The 13,911-nt window shown below is 43.0% G+C and overlaps 1 protein-coding gene across 2 annotated transcripts in view; it reads right to left on the minus strand.

The window, feature by feature from the left end:
• RYK (receptor-like tyrosine kinase) overlaps nt 1-13,911 on the minus strand; it is a 57,026-nt gene that overhangs the window by 24,233 nt on the left and 18,882 nt on the right. For both annotated transcript variants that reach the window (XM_015415381.1, XM_015415380.1), the window contains exons 2-5: nt 11,511-11,632; nt 6,009-6,108; nt 3,034-3,168; nt 925-981 (exon numbers count right to left, since the gene is read on the minus strand). In XM_015415381.1, the coding sequence (XP_015270867.1) occupies nt 925-981; nt 3,034-3,168; nt 6,009-6,108; nt 11,511-11,632 (414 nt within the window). The remainder of the gene's footprint in view (nt 1-924; nt 982-3,033; nt 3,169-6,008; nt 6,109-11,510; nt 11,633-13,911) is intronic.

Below are 13,911 nucleotides of genomic sequence, written 5' to 3' on the forward strand. Positions count from 1 at the left end.
ATTTTATTTCAAGTATTTGTTGTTATTGGGACACACAATTAACTTGGGATACTTTTAATTGAGCTTAGTAAATGTGTCAGAAAGCACTAGCAGCAATCCCCTCAACTGGTAGGTGCTCTGGGGAGGGAGCAATGCCTCGACCCCTTCTGGAGGCAGGCAAGATGTCTAGGTCCTTGGTTGGCCCATCCCCACCTCTATGGAGACTAAGGGACAGGGGGAGGAGCTGGAATCTGTCCAGATTGGTAGCCCTTTGCCATTTAAATACCCACCTGCCTTACAGTGGACAGACGGGGCTCACATGCAGGACTGCACAGCTAACACAACATTCCTAAAGCATCTGGAGAGTGAGGCTGAGGCAGGGGAATGCTCCCTTTAAACTTTAAAGCCTTGCCATTGAAAACCCTGCCCATCTTACAGCTGACAAATCTGACGGGAGGATGGCTCATTGACCAAGTGCCCAGTGGCAAACCCATGGCCCCGTTTGAATCTTTAAAGCCATAATCAGAAATTTTTATCCTTGAATTAGTAGATCAAAACTTAAAAATACAACATGGGAACCAACATTTTTGTATTTGGGGTACTCAAACTTAGTTAAACACTGGTTCCTGACTTCTACTGCCAAATGCCTGTTTTCCTCCTTAGGAACATGACCAGTATAAAAGAAACTGCAAGCAAATTATTAAAACCAAATTTACAACCTAGATAATTTTGAAAGGTTCACAGATTATTTTAATCTGGCCTTCAACAATAAGCAAGTTGTCCACTTCATCCTCTACCCAATTTACTCATCACATGATTCCAGTTCACATACAAAAATGCAACATCTGCAGCATGTCACTGATGCTTTCAAGAATATTTCCCCATTATATAAAATCCATGAAAAATTGAATACTACATATTTACATAAAAAACACATTTACTTACAAATAGGTTTGCTGCTATTTTTGTCAGATACTGGTGGTTTTACTTCTAGTTCTAGCTCTAAAGACAAGAGAAGAAAACAGTCTTTTAAAATCACTTTTCCAGTAAAAGTGTGAAGTTATGCAAACTTAAAAAGCAGTTTGGGTTACTAAGGTACTACTGAAGGATGGCAATCTGCTACATAACTATTTTATTTTTAAAAATGTATTATAAAGTGACAACTGAGAAATAGTCCAATGTTGGTCTACAAAGAAAAAATCAGTGTGGTACCACTAACCCCAGCTACAGCAACATAAAGATGCCAGCCTTTACAGATGCTTTCAAACTTAATTCAGTGCTAATTTCCAAAGGTAGCAATGTTTAATCATGGGAATTCAGGGATGAACCCCCCCCCCCAGTTAAGCTAAACTTAAGTCTAAGATTTACAAAGCTCCAAACAAGAGATGAAAGTTGAATTCTTGCAGGCATTAATATAATATCCTGCGTATCTCATGCAGGGGTGAAAACTAGTCAGAGGGTTAAAAATACTGATTTTACTGACCAAAATTCCAAAAAAACTGACCAAATACTGACAAATTACTGAACAATTTAATGTCAGCCTATTGATAAGCTAGCGTTTTAAAAATAAAACTAGGACTTCATTAAAAATTATTATCTGGCCTCCACCATCCCCATAGCCAGATGTGATCCAGATAAAAGGATCGCACACCTTTAAAAATATATATATTTTAATGAAGATAGGACAATGTTTTCATTATTGTACAAAATTGAAGGTCAAAGAAGAAGGTGACGGCAAAGGATGAGATGGTTAGACAGTGTTATCGAGGCAATGAACATGAAATTAAGCAAACTCCGGAGCACGACGGAAGACAGGAGGGCCTGGCATGATGTGGTCCACGGGGTTGCAAGGAGTCAGACTTGACTGTGCGACTGAATAACACCAAAATTTTAAGGCAAAAAAGATTCCCTTTTAAAAATAATCACATACTGCACATAATAAAACAGCAAAACAGCAAAAAGATATTAAAAACACACACATTACTGTAAGGTGAGACTTGTCTTTGCTTTTACTTTATCTTTGGTTTTTTGATGAAAAAAGAAGTTATTAACAAATGTTTCTCAACAGTTTTCTGCACTGCATCTGCAAGTATTTTTTTTCTTGTCCTCTTCTTCTATTGCTTTCTCAATTTCTTCTAGTGTTAGCTGTGCCATGCTTAATCCCACAATATCCATCACCTCTGCTTTCACTGTCTCATGTTTTAAGAGGTTAATTATGTCTCAATACTTTTGTGGAAGATTTCACCAAATCATTTTTACTCTTACGAACAAAGCCCTTAAAGTACTTTATAACTGAACTGAAAACAGTCTTCTCACTGGGAAGTCATCATGTTTCCCCAAAAACACAGTAATGAAAACAAAAACAAAAACACAAATTGCATTCACAAAAATCAAAGAAATACTGACTTTACTGACCATTTTTTTTAAAAACTGACAAATTACTGACCAAGATGAAAAAACTGACTTCTACTGATTTTACTGACCATTTTCTACCCCTGCTCATGCAAAACACACCCTTTCCCTAATTTGAGGCCTTCCTGAAAATCTCGCAAATCACCAAATCCACGTGTACCTACAAGATTATTCCACTGAGGTAAGGAATTGCGAGAAATTCTGCTCCACTAAATACAAAAATGTTTAAACAAATTACAAATGCAGCATTTTCAGCAATTTTCCACACTATAAAAAGCCACTTCTTAACAGATAGTAGAGTTCAAGTATGCCATTTAGAAGCAACCAGAAACTGCACTGTAGTCACCAGGTTCCAAAGTAGTGTATTATAACTTTTTTTTTTTTTTTTAATAAACCCAACTTTCTGGAACAGATGGTTTCTACACACCCAAAGACCCCTGGGCCCCCAATACACCTTCCTTTGCACTGACTGCATATAGGAGTCACAATACTTCCATTTGTCACTAGGGAAATGGAACACTTTATCTGGTTCTTAACAGGGATGAGGAATCATAGGATCCCAGCAGATGGGTAGGTGCCCAGAGTGATTTGCAAGTATGCACTGCATTTTAAAAGGAGGATAAAATAAAACACATTACTTACTTTTGTAACACATTTTCCTCCGTTTGAAATTTAAAACTGTGATGTTTTTGGAAGCATTTGTTGTCATGTTGAGCTGCATAAGTACCGTAACTTCAGAATCAAGCCTGCCAGTGCAAGAGAGTTCTACCCGGAACACTGTAAACAGAAAGCCATACGTGTTCTTAAAACCTGCATTTTTATTCTCTAGATACTTTCACTGTAGTATTTCCTTTGCTACAAGTTATTTTATAATATGTGTGTGTGTGTATATATACACACACACACACATATATATACTAGGAGCAGAGGTCGATTCTGGGGGATCGCGGGGAATCACAGTTCCCCCGGGTGAGGTGCGGAGGGGCAGGGCACATGACGAAGCCCCGTCCCCTGCTTCCGGCCGCCCCGCTTCCGGCCCTCATTCAGCCAGGAGGAGGCAGGAGAAGAGGGAGGGTAAGTTGCTTCCTCCCCGCCTCTCCCTACCCCTGCCTGCCTGGGGCCAGGGAGGGCCTTGGCGGGGCTTCTTCGCACTCCCGCTGACCTTGCAGGTCCACCGCCGAGCCCCTGATGTCAGGGGGTGTGGCATATGCTAATGAGTTATGCTAATGAGTTCCCCTAGCTCTTTTTCTACGAAACGACCCCTGACTAGGAGTAATGCCCGTTGTGGGAAGAAATACAATGAGATCTAGAAGGAAGCTCCAGATGAGTGTCCCGACTGTGGCTGGGGGGGCAGCAGAGGGAAGCGGAAAATGGAGAAAGGCAAGCCATGTTTCTTTCCTTCTGCTTAGCTATAAGGCAGGGCTGTCTCAAGTCATTTTGCTGCCCCAAGTGGGTAGAATGGGAGAACAGCCTCATGGTAACAGATTTGGTTATCTCCACCTCTGACTTATTTTTTGAGGGGGAGGGGGTGTTATGCAGTGGCAGCTAAGGTAGAAAAGCACCTCCTCCTGTGCCATGTTTTCTGGGTTCCAAGGGTCTAGAAAGTAGTTCCATAGCCGATTACATGGTTGCCAACTCTGGGTTGGGAAATACCTGTAGATTTGAGGGGTAGAGCCTGGGGAGGGCAGGGTTTGGGGTGGGGAGGGACCTCACCAGGGTATAATGCCATAGAATCCACTGCCCAAAGCAACCATTGTCTCCAGGACAACTGATCTTGGTCATCTGGACATCAGTTTTAATAGCTGGAGATCTCCAGGTGCCGCCTGGAGGTTGGCTTATGTTAATTTGGGGCTATGCAGTCACAGCTAAGGTAGAAAAGCACCTCCCCTCCAGTGCCACGTTTTCTGGGTTCCAAGGGTCTGGAAAGTGGTTCCATAGACAATTACACGGTTGCCAACTCTGGGTTGGGAAATACCTGTAGATTTGAGGGGCAGAGCCTGGGGAGGGCAGGATTTTGGGTGGGGAGGGACCTCAGCAGGGTATAATGCCATAGAATCTACTGCCCAAAGCAGCCATTGTCTCGAAGAGAACTGATCTGGGTCATCTGGACATCAGTTTTAATAGCTGAAGCCCTGACTGCTACGTCACATTGGCTGTCATACAGGGGCCATCTCAGCAGGATATAAGGACACAGAGTCCACCATTTTCTCCAGGGGAACTGATCTCTGCCATCTGGAAAGCAGGGGAAATTTATTTTACCTCAGAACATTACACCAACAGCAAAATGTTTAGAATGTTAGAGGGAAAGGCCAGTGAGGCCGCATATGCAAACACCTCTGTGTTCTGAGGCAAAGGCGAATCAAGCCACATATGCAAATGACCTCTGTGTTCTGATTGGCTGTGTGGGGGGGAGAGGAACAGCAAACTGTTTAGAATGTTGGAGGCAGGACTCAGGCAAAGCACCTAGTGGATAGGGAGACCCTCTGAATGACAGATCAGCGAGGGAACTAATTTTGGAGCGTGTTGGAATGTTCAGGGGAGTCTATGACCAAAACAGAATTATAATTACCAGAGGATAATACACACACAACCCCCCCTCTAAAATACATCAGATAAAATACAGTAACAATTCCTATATATCTAATCAAAGCCTCAACAGATGGGGTCTATCACAAATTATTTATTTTACTTCATTTCTATCCCACCTTTGTCCCCAATAGGCATCCACATCCTCCCCCTTCTCCATTTTATCTACACAAAAACCCTGTGAAGTAGGTAATGCTAAGAGTGTGTGACTGGACCAAAGTCACTCGAAAAGTCTCCACTGTAGAGCTGGGATTTGAACCTGGATCTCCCAGATTCCAGTCTGACACCTTAACCACTACACCATTCTGGCTCTGGGGGAAAAATGAGTAGGATTCTTTGATCCTCATTATTTCCAGTTCTCCAGAAATGTAGACACATTATATATGTTAACTATAGCCTTCCTGATATACCATTACATGGATGTGTGTCCATACGCACAGCACTTCTCAAACCTTTAAGAAATCCTTATTTTGAATCCAAAATATAGTATAAGTTCAAATATGCTGGAATTTCTTCAGTCATTGCAATGCCTAGTTGTGGCCACTTCAGAAGAAAACAATTTGTTTTGTATTCAGTGCACATTGCTGCCTTGATGAGTTCCACAGAAGACCAGTATAGATCAACAATGATTCCACTGTTATTTTCAGTTAAGAACTGCTCACTGGTCTCTTCTCTCCCTATTCATATTTAGTACTTCTTCAGGAAGCACCTTTCTTTGAATGCCATGACTACTATCATTTAGGTGATTATTATGTTAAGAAAACAAGTCACACTCAACCAATCATTTAGAATTCCTTGAGGCCATTAGCAAACATATAAATAAAGATAGCCATAGGCTTTGAAGAGTGGGAGCAGCCACAGTCTGGCTTCTTCCCATACCAGAATAGTAATGTTAAAATCTTGGGCCCATATGGGGGGCTACCCATCTTACAGATCCGCCCACAGTATCAGTACTCACCAGCCCAGAAGCAGAGTCACCTTTAGTGCTTCCAAGTGTAAGAAAATATAATTACTAACAAAACACTACTTACCTGATAGGGTACGAGGGACTTCTCCTTGTAGAGAAATATTTACCTGTGGCATATCCATAGCCAACAAGTTGTCAACTTGAAACCCCAGTTTATATTCAATCTGCAAAAAAAGGAGGGACAATAAAGCAAAAAGAAACATGCTTACTAATGGTGGGGCATATTTATATTTCCTAATTTAGATTAAGATTCAAAATATGTTAGAGACGTAGCTATCCACCCAAACAAAATGATCATGGTGTAAATTCAGAGGAACTTAACAACTTTCACATTTACTTTGACAAAGATATTTATGTACTTCCCAGCCTAGGAATAATGGGACAACCCTAGATGAAAGCCAATGGTGTGGCTGTACAAGGAGCATATGCTAAACTACAACTACTTCATAAATTCATGTTCCCACAGACTGTATTCCAGCCTCGTACCCGGAAAATTTTCATTAGGGGTGCACCAAGATGCCACCTGAGGAGGGTGGAGTTTGGGGTGGGAAGGGGGAGGGCTGGCCGAAGCTGTGGACCCACCCAGTGCCTGCCTTGGTGTGCCTCCTAGCCCACCTCTGCCTGTTTGCCTGGCTCCCCAGGGGGCAGCAGTGCTGCGCTGCAAGGGGACCTGCTCAAGGAGTAGGCAGCGGTGGGGTAGTAGCAAGCAGCAAGGCAGCCCCAGCCCCACACAGCACCCTGTCACACTTGTCTCCATCCCTGCCGCCCTCCTTCCTGCTGCAGGCAGGTGGTACAGGACAAAGCGCAGGGAGGGATAACTTCTTCTGTCTGACAGAGGGACTCCCTACACACTTTCACCTCCTCCTTCCTCTGCTAGCCAGTGGGACCCAGGGTGCCTGTGCTCTGCCTGCAGCCGCCCAGGGCTCTACTGGCGCTGCCTCCCTCCACCTGCCCAAGCAGGCCCTATCTGGCAATCACAACGGGGCTGGCAGAAAGCTGAGGTGGGCACTTCGGTCTGGGAGGAGGGGAGGCACAGCTGTTTGGGGAGGGTGCCAGGTACTCGTGGGTGTGTACCGGCCTGCTGTACTCCTATACTGCAAGCATACTTTTATTTAATGTGGTATGGGTTCAGACTGCTTAAAGCACAGTTACCCCATGATATTTGCTTCCTTCCATGGCTCCAGCATTAGAAGCGCTTGTCCTTCTATGCACTGGTATGCCCTGTGGACTTCCTGCCTAACATCTCCTAGTAACTGTGACAGACAGGAGGCTGTCCTGCCCCTGAAGGGAAAAACAGCCACTCAGCTGAGTCGATGAGAGTGCTGGAAAATGCTCCAGCATTCAATCATCTTTTAAAAGGAAGATGAAATGTTGGAGGGGATCACAGCAGACATTTATTCAGGTCTGCTTCAAGGAGAGTGCAGAGATAGTTCTGGGTTTGCCTCAGTAAAAGAGCACGCAGTTTGAAGGGTAGCTTTGCCTGGTAGCATGGCAGAATGGATTTGCTTTACCTCTGGGAGAAAACAGAGTACCCAAAAGTTAGGCCTGTCACTGGTGATGAGCAGACTTTGCACCTGACTCTTGGGAAAGGGCAGGCTGATGTGGGGAAAGGATCCAACTTTGTGACTAGTCAGTAAAATCCTATGTGTACCTGAAAGCATTAAAGAGAATTCAAACCACTGTGCCCTAACTGGCTTAAACATATGTGCCTCATCCAAGTTTCTCCTTTGACTACATGCAGACCTGTGCTGCTGATCTGTTCTTTAAAAACAGCTTGTACATAAATAAATCTTTGTTATTTAGATACAACTGTTGTCTCCTGTGTTCCACTTGCTCACCACAAAGCTTATCTCATGGCAGCTAACCCAAAGCCTTTACACTTGCTACCCTAAAAACATCTTGTAACTCAGGGGAAGATTCACAGTTTAAAACAAACCTGGTTCCCCAAATCACAACAGGCTGTGTGGGTCACCTCAGGTGGTAGAAAAGGCATGTCATAGTAATTAATATGTTATTGCTTCTTCTTTTTTAACCACTAGTACAATGGGAAAAAATTAAGAGTGGCAAACCGGCCTACTTATATGCCATCATGGAGACTCTTGGAACTCATGTAATAACTGAGCAGCTGTGCAGGCATTTCAAAGGGGAACAAAAGTAACTGCAAATCTTGAGTTCAAGAAGAACACATATCCTTGCAAAACAATGTCTCTTTATGGCTAATCAACAGAGTTTCCTACTCTAAATAGATGCAAATTTCTCATTTCTAGATGCTGTTAGCTTACAGTAAGCAGCTCAGAGATATATTACAGCTGCCTCCAATGACATCATCCAACACTAATAAAAAGAATCCAAGGGAAATTATTTTTCTGCTTTAATAACTACTCTAGCTTTTTATCCTATAATACTAGAAGTTGGAAACACCCAATGAAGTTATTGGGCAATAGACATAGTACAGACAAAAGGAAACACTTCTTTATGCAACAAGTCATTAAATTGTAGAATTCTCTGCCAGTGAAAGTAGTGATGGCCATGAACATTAATGGCTTTAAAAGGGGGTTTAGACAGATTCATGGAGGATAGGTCCATCAAAAGCTAATAGGCATGGCTAGTATTTATATCTTACAAAATTTATATCGAGCCTTCCTGCTCTCATAAGGGCCACTAAGGCAGCTAACAAATAAAAATTTACATAAAAGCACATCTTAAAACCAACAAAAACACATCATTAAAGCCATTAAAATCAGAGCTAAAATACATATACAAAACATAAAAGCAACAATTAACACATTGGGGAGAATGGAAGGATCACTGAGGAAACAAAAGTCTTTACCCACTGGTGGAAGATATCAACAGTAAGGTTAGATAAGTCTCCATGGGGATACAATTCCAGAGTTTTGGTGTCACAACCAAGAAGGCTCTCTCCCAGTTTGCCACCTGCTTTATGTCAGAAGGTGGGGGACCCAAAGCACAAACTTGGAAGATTACCACAGTGGTCAAGTAGGCTCATAAGTCCGTCCAATATGTTGGTCCCAAACCAAAGAGGGCTTAAAGGTCAACAAAAGCACCTTGAATTGTGCTCAGAAACAGACTGGGAACCAGTGTGATAGGCCAAGACTATAGATATGGTCCCGACAACCCACCCTAGTCAACATTCTGGCTGCGGCATTCTGCACTAGTTGACGTTCCAAGGGGAGCCCCATATAGAGTCTATTCCAGTAACCCAGGCATGCACCACAGTGGCCAGAACTTTTTTTTGCCCAGGGAAGGCCACAGCTGGCTAACCAGTCAAAGTTGGTAAAATGCACTCCTGGCCCCAGCTACTACCTGCTTATCCAGTAGTAGCCTGGGTCCAAGAGCCGTTTCCGACTACAAACCTGTTCCATCAAAAATGGGTGACACCCTAAATCTCGGGTCAGACCTTCAGCTCACCAATAGCACCTCTGTCTTGTCAGGATAAAGCTTCAGTTTATTAACCTCCAAACAAAGTCCAGGCACTGGTTCAGGCCTTCCTGAGATCAGCCGGAAGTGCAAGACAGAACTGAGTATCATCAGCATATTGGTGAAAACCCAGCACAAAATTCTGGATGGCCTTGCCCAGCAGTTTCATGCAGATGTTAAAGCATATAGACAAGATGGAGCCTTGCAGGCTGAGCAGCAGTCCCCAGCATCACTTTCTGAAACCTACCTTCCAGGTAGGAGGGCCAGTGTGATATAGTGGTTAAGAGTGTTGGACTAGTATCTGGAAAAAACAGGTTCAAATCCCCACTTATGCCATGAAAGCTTGCTTGCTGGGTGACCCTGGCCCAGTCACACTCTCTCAGCCTAACCTAATTCACAGGGTTGTTGTGAAGATAAAATGGAGGAGGGGAGAATGATGTAAGCAGCTTTGGGTCCCCACTAGAGAAGAGGTGGGGTACAGATGAATTAAATAAATAAACAGGACTGGAACTACTGCAAAACAGTACCTCCCAATCCCAGCCCAGGAAGGCAGTCTAGAAGGATACCGTAATTGATGGTATTGAACGTTTCAGATTGTTAGACCTCACCCATTCTTAAACTGCCTCCAGGCACCTGTCCGTGGTTTCCTCAACCTCCCTAGGATCTGTTGGAAACGTGAGATAGAGAGTACCATATTGGTAGCAATTCAGCCCAAATCTCATGGAACCCCAATTCCAAAGGGCTAAGCAGCAGTCCCCTAGCACCACACTCTGAAACTTACCTTCAAGGTAGGACCAAAACCATTGCAAAACAATGCCTCCCAGTCTCAATCTCAAAAGGCAGTCCAGAAGGTTACCATAATTAATAGTATCAAAAGCCACAGAGAGGTCCAGGAGAATGAACAGTCACACTGCCTCCATCCATTTCCGGGCACAAGTCATCCACCAGGTGACCAGGGCTGTTTCAGTCCCATAACCAAGCCTAAAACTGGATTGGAATGGATCCAAACAATGTGCTTCATCTAGGAAAGCTTGAAGATGTCCAGCCACCATCTGTTCAATCACCTTGTTCAAGAACGGAACATTTGCACTCCCTTTCTTAAGGATATATTTATTACCTCTCTGACCCACTCAAGGCTCCCGCCAACAGCAGATTTTATTTACTTATTCAAAATACTTCTATGCTGCCTTTCCATCCAAATAGGTCCCCAAGGCATGACCAGGAAGGATAGTATGACAAGGGTCAAGCAAGCATGTGGTAGGCCTCAAATTTCCAAGGATCCTGCCCACATTCTCAGAATGAATAAAACTGAAAAGTATCCCAAAGAGCCGAACAATTCAGAACCTCCATTTTCAAAGGTAGTAAACCTCTAAAGCCCAGTGGTAGAAGACAAATCAGGGAACAACTTGGCCTCTGTGCTATGTTTGTTGGCCCTCCAGGGCAACTGGTTGGCCACTGTGTGAAAAAGGATGCTGGACTAGATAGACCACTGGCTTGATCCAGCTGTGCTCATCTTATGTTCTCATTTAAAGGCAGTTTTCTATTTCAAAAGCCTGATGTCTGCAAACATGCAAATCAGAGTGTGACTGTTTTGTTACAATGCTATAATTTTACCAATTAGAAGCAGCCAGATTGTTTAAAAAAATACTGAAGTTTTTTTAATGGCTGTTTCATACATACAACATTCTACAATAAAGATCCTTGTTGCACAGGACACAAGTATTTCAGATGCAGCAACACCATTGTATCACCATAAGACAGACCCACTGCATTAGAAACACAACCAACATAAGAAGCTGGCAGAAACAGTTTTAGGGTCAGGATGCCAAACATACCAGATATTTTAATTTATTCAGAGACTGGGTACACTTCCTGCCACTTCATTTCCTTAAATAAGATCATCTTTTTACTTTGAGAGAAATCCATGTAAAATGAAGTGATGAATCAACATTCCTCTGCCACTGAAGCAATCAAAAGAGCCATTTCTTAACAGATGGTAGAGTTCAAGTATGCCACTTAGAAGAAACCAGAATCTGCACTGTAGTCACCAGAATCTACAAACTTTGACACACAATAGAATTTTGTGGCTTAGTTTACCTGCATTTAATAAAAGATAGTTGATGCTTACCTTTGCCTTAGCATGCCAACTGAAATGGAGGCTGTTTGTCTCACTGGGTACTAAGAGATTGAATGACAAGGCATAGTGATTGATAAGATCATTCCTCACATAATAGAGTTCTGCATCAATACCTAGAGTGTTTTAAAATGGGAAAGAAAAAAAACAGGTGAAACATTTAGCTACAGCCACACCACAGGTGACTTTCAGTACAATAAAAAAAAATTTGGTTGGGCTTAGGAATATTATTTTTTTAATAAAAGGAATCTGCCACCTCAGAAATCATAAACACAGCAAGCCACAAAAATATGCCAGGTACATAAAAACAGCAACCCCCACCCCCCAAACAGCCTATTCATAAAACAGTTCTCAGATTAGAGGAAGACAAAAACCCTCCCGCTCAGTGGTGAAACCCCTCAGTAAAAGGCCTGAGTAAAAAGAAATGTTTAGACTTAGTATCTCAAGAGCAAGGCACCAGATGGCTCTCAAAAACAAGGTGCCATCACTGAAATACCACTCCCTGGTTGCCAAAACTTGCATGTAAATTTCAGTTGCAGTGAATTTTTTCAATGACTCGGGGTCTTATGGTTATAATTAGTTTGCATGTACTTGGTCAAACTGAGAAAGAGGATAATTCAACTGATTGATTTATATAATTTTCCCCAACCTACTCTACTGCTCCAAACTCCAACCAGGTGCTTGCAGGACCCGGCAACCATCAATGTGCATTCCACACCCCACCTCCTTAGCTGTACATGCTGGGAAATTATAAATGTCACCCTCTTCTCTACTCTAAGACACTGCGCTCTTTCACAACTAACTTAAAGACAAGTTAAAAGGAAAGTGGGAGATGCTGATACTTACAGGCAGCAGCAAACATCTGCCCTAGAAGGGACATTATTTCGGACCTTGGATCACTTAGTTCAGTTTGTGCAGAATGTTAGTAAGTGTGCCACAGGCAATCTTGTATTGATAATGCTACTGTGCCTTATGCTACAACCCCATATCAAGGAACCATGTAGCTCTTGCATGTGCACCCAGCTGGGGATAGCACAGCTGAAGTTGCCATACTATTCATTCTAACATTAAAGCTCTTAGGGCTGATTCAAATAATTGTAATTTCAGATGTTGTTATAGTCTCCTACAGAGACATCCTGTGGGGTTCACGTCATGAAAACACTTCATGTTTAATTAGGCTACTCTGGAGTGAGTACATCTAAGAACAGATTCACATATCCTGATCTCCAACAAATTCTCACCAAAGCCAATTCTTATACATTATAGCAGGAATATTCTACAGGGACAGGAGAAGATCTGGGATCCATCACCTATTTCTTCTTCCTTTGTAGTGGAAACAGTATAAGGATCCCAGCATACACACACAGACACTGTTATGTCATCCATGCTAGTATGGAAAGTATACATTATATGCATAATTAAGGCTGTCATGAAGTTTTAAGAAGTGAATTCTTTTTTCAGATATGTAGGATACCAGCATACACACAGGGGGTTGGGACTGTATGACTGTATGACCCCTTCCAACTCTGTAATCCTATGCTTCTAAGGACATAATAATGGAGAGTCAAAGGAAATTTTCTTAAATCATCTCTGCCACCACAGAATAATAAACTGAAAGGAGCAGAACCAAAACACCAATTCGGGTATCAGTTTTTCCATTAATTAAGACTTGCCATGATTCTGTTATAATTATTTACACTGAAGAAAACATCTCTCCTTATATATAATTGAATAGTGGGTGCCAAAGTTCTAAAATGCACTCCTTTAGTGTATGGATGCTTGAACTGTCAGTCAGAAGACGCTGGCTGGGTTGACTGGCTGCTTTGTGCAGTCCCGCCCAGTGTTTCAAGGTCGTTTGCATATGGAAGCTGATTGGACTTCACTGCATTCCACACCTCAAACTCACCCCCCTCCCCGCAAGGCAGTTGGTATGTCAGTTGCATATGGAACCTTCAAGGTCTTTTGCATATGGAAGCTGATTGGACTTCACTCCATTCCACACCTCATACTCCCCCCCCCCGCAAGGCAGTTGGAATGTCTGGTGGTGTGTAGGTCCCAGGATCATGTTTTAAAAGCTGACTGGGGAGATGGGGACCTCAGACAGGTTACAGTGCCATAGACTCCACCCTCCAACCCAGCTATTTGCTCCTGGGAAACTATTGTTGCCAATCTTGGCCCAGCACCCATCAAACCATTCTCTTCAACCCCCTGCTGTGCAGCACACTTTCCCCTAGGGTTGCCAATCTCCAGGTGGGACCTGGAGATCTCCCACTGCTACAATTGATTTCCAGATGACAGAGATCAGTTTCCCCTGGAGAAAATGGCTGCTTTGGAGGGTAGACCCTATGACATTATACCTGCTGAGTCCTTCCGCCCCCCCCCCCAATGCTGCCCT

Source organism: Gekko japonicus, unplaced genomic scaffold (genome assembly GCF_001447785.1).
Source record: "Gekko japonicus isolate JY-2015 unplaced genomic scaffold, Gekko_japonicus_V1.1 scaffold1046, whole genome shotgun sequence".
Lineage (NCBI taxonomy): Eukaryota > Metazoa > Chordata > Lepidosauria > Squamata > Gekkonidae > Gekko > Gekko japonicus.